General features: G+C 29.1%; 1 protein-coding gene across 1 annotated transcript in view; it reads right to left on the bottom strand.

The window, feature by feature from the left end:
* Window positions 1-944, bottom strand: part of LOC110036915 (protein trichome birefringence-like 8) — a gene marked incomplete at its 3' end in the record, with an annotated part of 1712 nt that extends 768 nt beyond the window's left edge. The window contains exon 1 of the mRNA XM_020741475.1: window positions 604-944. Within this exon, the coding sequence (XP_020597134.1) occupies window positions 604-944 (341 nt within the window). The remainder of the gene's footprint in view (window positions 1-603) is intronic.
* Between the last annotated feature and the right edge of the window lie 2701 nt (window positions 945-3645).

The following is a 3645-nucleotide window of genomic DNA, read 5'->3' as shown; positions in this document are numbered from 1 at the left end:
TGCTGATATATATATATATATATTAAGAATAACTGAATACGATTGGTGATTGGATAGAAAGATATATACAAGGTTTATAACTATAGAATATATAGTAATTAAGGAAAATAAAATTAATGATTTTAGAAGGGAAATTTAGATACATACAACAAAATTCTCATGTATTTACATATCTCACACCTAAACTTTCATATTTAATTGCATAAAACGTTAATATCACATAAAAATATCATTACTAATAGCTTTTTAAAATTTAAGCATACATTTTCATGAACATGTTTATAACATCCAATATTGTAAAAAGGATAATTACATACAGACCACCCAAAACATTGTTATTTACCAATTATCCACCCGGCTGGTTTTTTCTTAACCACATTATGCATGCCACCATGAAACTATTAAGAATTTGGGGTTTTGCCGTGAATTTTGATATTTGAGTGAGAACATGAAAGATGGTTGATTTGTAAAAAACAAGATTTGGGTGGTCTGTATGTAATTTGTAAATACAAAAGTTTAGGTGTTGGATACATAAATACATAAAACTTTTGCGGGTAAATAGGTAAATCAAACAAATTATATAATGCCATATAAAAATAGAACCTTTGCATGTCGCAGCTGCGAGGGCTCCATCGCCATTGAAGATAGCTCATATCTTTCCTTCCATTAGAGCGGCAGAGAAATCCAGGGTCGAGGAAGGGGCATTCCTCCGTATAATATTGAGCATAAGATTCATCAAAAACCCATTTTCCGTTAGAAAAATCACAGCTTTCCGAGCGGCCATTAATGAAGAGCTGAGGGAAGGAGAATAGAGATAAGGTTTGATTAATGGTGGTGGAGAAATAGATGATGGTGAGGAGAGGAAGGAGGATAAAGAGGGACATAAGACAGTTGTTTAGAAGCTTTTTGAGGGAGGGAGAGGTGGGGATGATAAACAGATCCATGCATAGAGGAAAAGATTAAGGCTTGTTTGACCTTTGACCTATCGGTGAAGCTCCGTTCCGTTTAGTGCAACGCCGACAACTAAAAAATTTCTCATTTTGTTAAACTCGACGTTACTTCCGCAAAACGGTGAAATTCGGACGTTGTCGATCACTTAGGGTTGGCTCCATCCGCGGAAGCGATTTTTGAAGAAACAATGAAGCCCCCTCAAACAAAGCCTAAGAAAAGAGGAGAAGGAGATTGTTGTATTTAGTTGACTAAAAATAGGTGATTAATTACTATAATTATGTTCCTTAGAAGTTAGGAAGATATACTTAAAAACCACTCAATGTAATGTATCTACATATAACACAACTAAATTTTTATATATAATGTCTATTTACCAAATTAAAAGTTAATATAGAGATATTATTTAAATGACATGAGAATTTTGCATGACATGTCACATATCATATAAATAAAACTTTTTGAAAGCTAAAATAGTAGCATTTTTTATGTGATATAAAATATTCGGGTGGTATAAATATAAAGGTAAAAAGAGGTGATAAGACTAAAAATAGAAGAGGTAGCCAATTATTTTTTCTTAGGGGGGTATATAAATAGGAGTGAATTCAGATTTATCAAATCCATATGCTAGAAAATCAGAACTGTGTTTAGTGTAGTTTAGGTTAAATCCACTTGAATCGGTTTCAAGTGATATAGACATCTTATTGCAGGATATAATCTTCTTAGGAAGTTAAACACCTTAATTCAACTTAAGTTTGTTTGATGTTTTGGACATCTTATTTGTGGATTTAATTGCCTGAGACTAAATCTGTTAAATTCAACTAAAATTCGGATTTAATAAATCAGGATTTATGTCGAAAAATAAAGAAGCTGAAAGGAAAGAAATTTACATGCATACCACTCAATTATTATGTGTATATATATTACTTCTTAAAGGTTAGATTATTTCAATATCATTTAAATGAACCAAGAGAAGATTTAAAGTATAACGGATCAATCGAAATAAATCTGAGAGTTGAATTAAACAATTTAATAAATAATTAAATTATTTAAATATAATTAAAATAATAATAAAATATTATTTATTTATTTATTTATTTAATATATAATATTACAAGTCAACAAATCACTTCATTCTTAAGTATTCTAAACCTACTTTAATTTTAAAAAATTGAAGACATGATATTTTAATTATATTTTACTATTTTTAATAAAAAAAAAACTTTATTTATGAGTCTGGTTAAGATAACAAAATTAAAATATAATCATATAAAAAAATGAATGCACCCATTAGACCAGCCGACCCCCTTTTCTAAATTGTGTTATTATTTAAATATATGATATTTGGCGTAAAAATATACATAAATACCAAATTTATACTTTTTTAGGAAAATTAACAGAAACACCCCTCAATTCTAATAGAATTACATATTGCCTACACATGAAAAGATGTATTTCACAATTTAAAAGTTCAAATAATGATATTTTTAATGTGTTACACAAACTTTGATTACAAAAATCAAAGTTTAGATGCTAGAAATGCAAAAAAAAAAAAATAAAAAATAATATGGTATGTATGTAAATGTCCATTTTCAAAATTTAATCCTATTTTTTTAATAAAAAATTAAAACTATTTTAAATCAAAACTTAATAAAGAAGTACTACTACATGTAATGCATTGACGACTTTAGCTTTGAATATGAAACTCACATGCCATCCCGGCTTTCATGCAAACAAATTTCTGGAACCGCAAGCTTAAAGCCGACGGCATTCATCACTCTCTCTCTCTCTCTCTGGGAATTTTACATATCTAGCCTGCAGTTTATATGTATTTATATATCTCATACTTAAACTTTCATATTTACAACATTTTGAACTACACATAAAAAGATAGGTTCGCTTTTAAAAAGTGAAAGTGATCACGGCGCTATTCTTGGCATGATATTAAGGATTTGAGTATTATGCATAAATATGAAATTTTAGAGGTGAGATATGTAAACACATAAGAATTGCATTATGAATCATAAAGGCATACATAAATTCTCAAGCCCACAATAACTCATATTTTTCTAGAATTGCATTTTTCAAAAAACCAAATAATATGATTTTTAACAATAGAGGAAAATAATATATTTTAAAAATATTCAAGAAACCAAATATAAGTCATTATGCAATTTAAGAACTACAACCTTTTAAAATTAAATGACATAAATACAAAACTCATTTTTCATATGAAAGAGATCTAAACTTTGAAATTCATATAGAAAAGTGAGGTTCAAAATCGATGTCGTGCCGGATACTAATCATATATAATAGTTGAGAAATACATAAACTAAATTCGCTAAGACTACCTTTGAATTAGGAAAAAATATTACATCAGTACTACGCACGTAGCCAATGAAATCATGCCACGACCCCCACGAGGCAAGAAAAAAAAACGACACGGTAACACACAATAACACGGGGAAATATTCCCTCCCGTATTATTCATGTGTTATTGCATGTTATTCCTGTGTTACTGATGTGTTATTGTGTTATTATAATAGCAAGAATATTCTAAGGACACAATAACACAAATAACACACAATAATACCAGAATAACAAGGAGAATGCTCCCGACAGAGAAAAAACGGCACGATAACACGGAAAATATTTTTCCTCGTGTTATTCATGTGTTATTGTGTGTTATTATGTTAT

This window comes from Phalaenopsis equestris, unplaced genomic scaffold (assembly GCF_001263595.1).
Source record: "Phalaenopsis equestris unplaced genomic scaffold, ASM126359v1 Scaffold212555, whole genome shotgun sequence".
NCBI classification, from domain to species: domain Eukaryota; kingdom Viridiplantae; phylum Streptophyta; class Magnoliopsida; order Asparagales; family Orchidaceae; genus Phalaenopsis; species Phalaenopsis equestris.
Note: the sequence above shows the minus strand (reverse complement) of the source record. Positions and strands in the feature narration are given on the sequence as shown.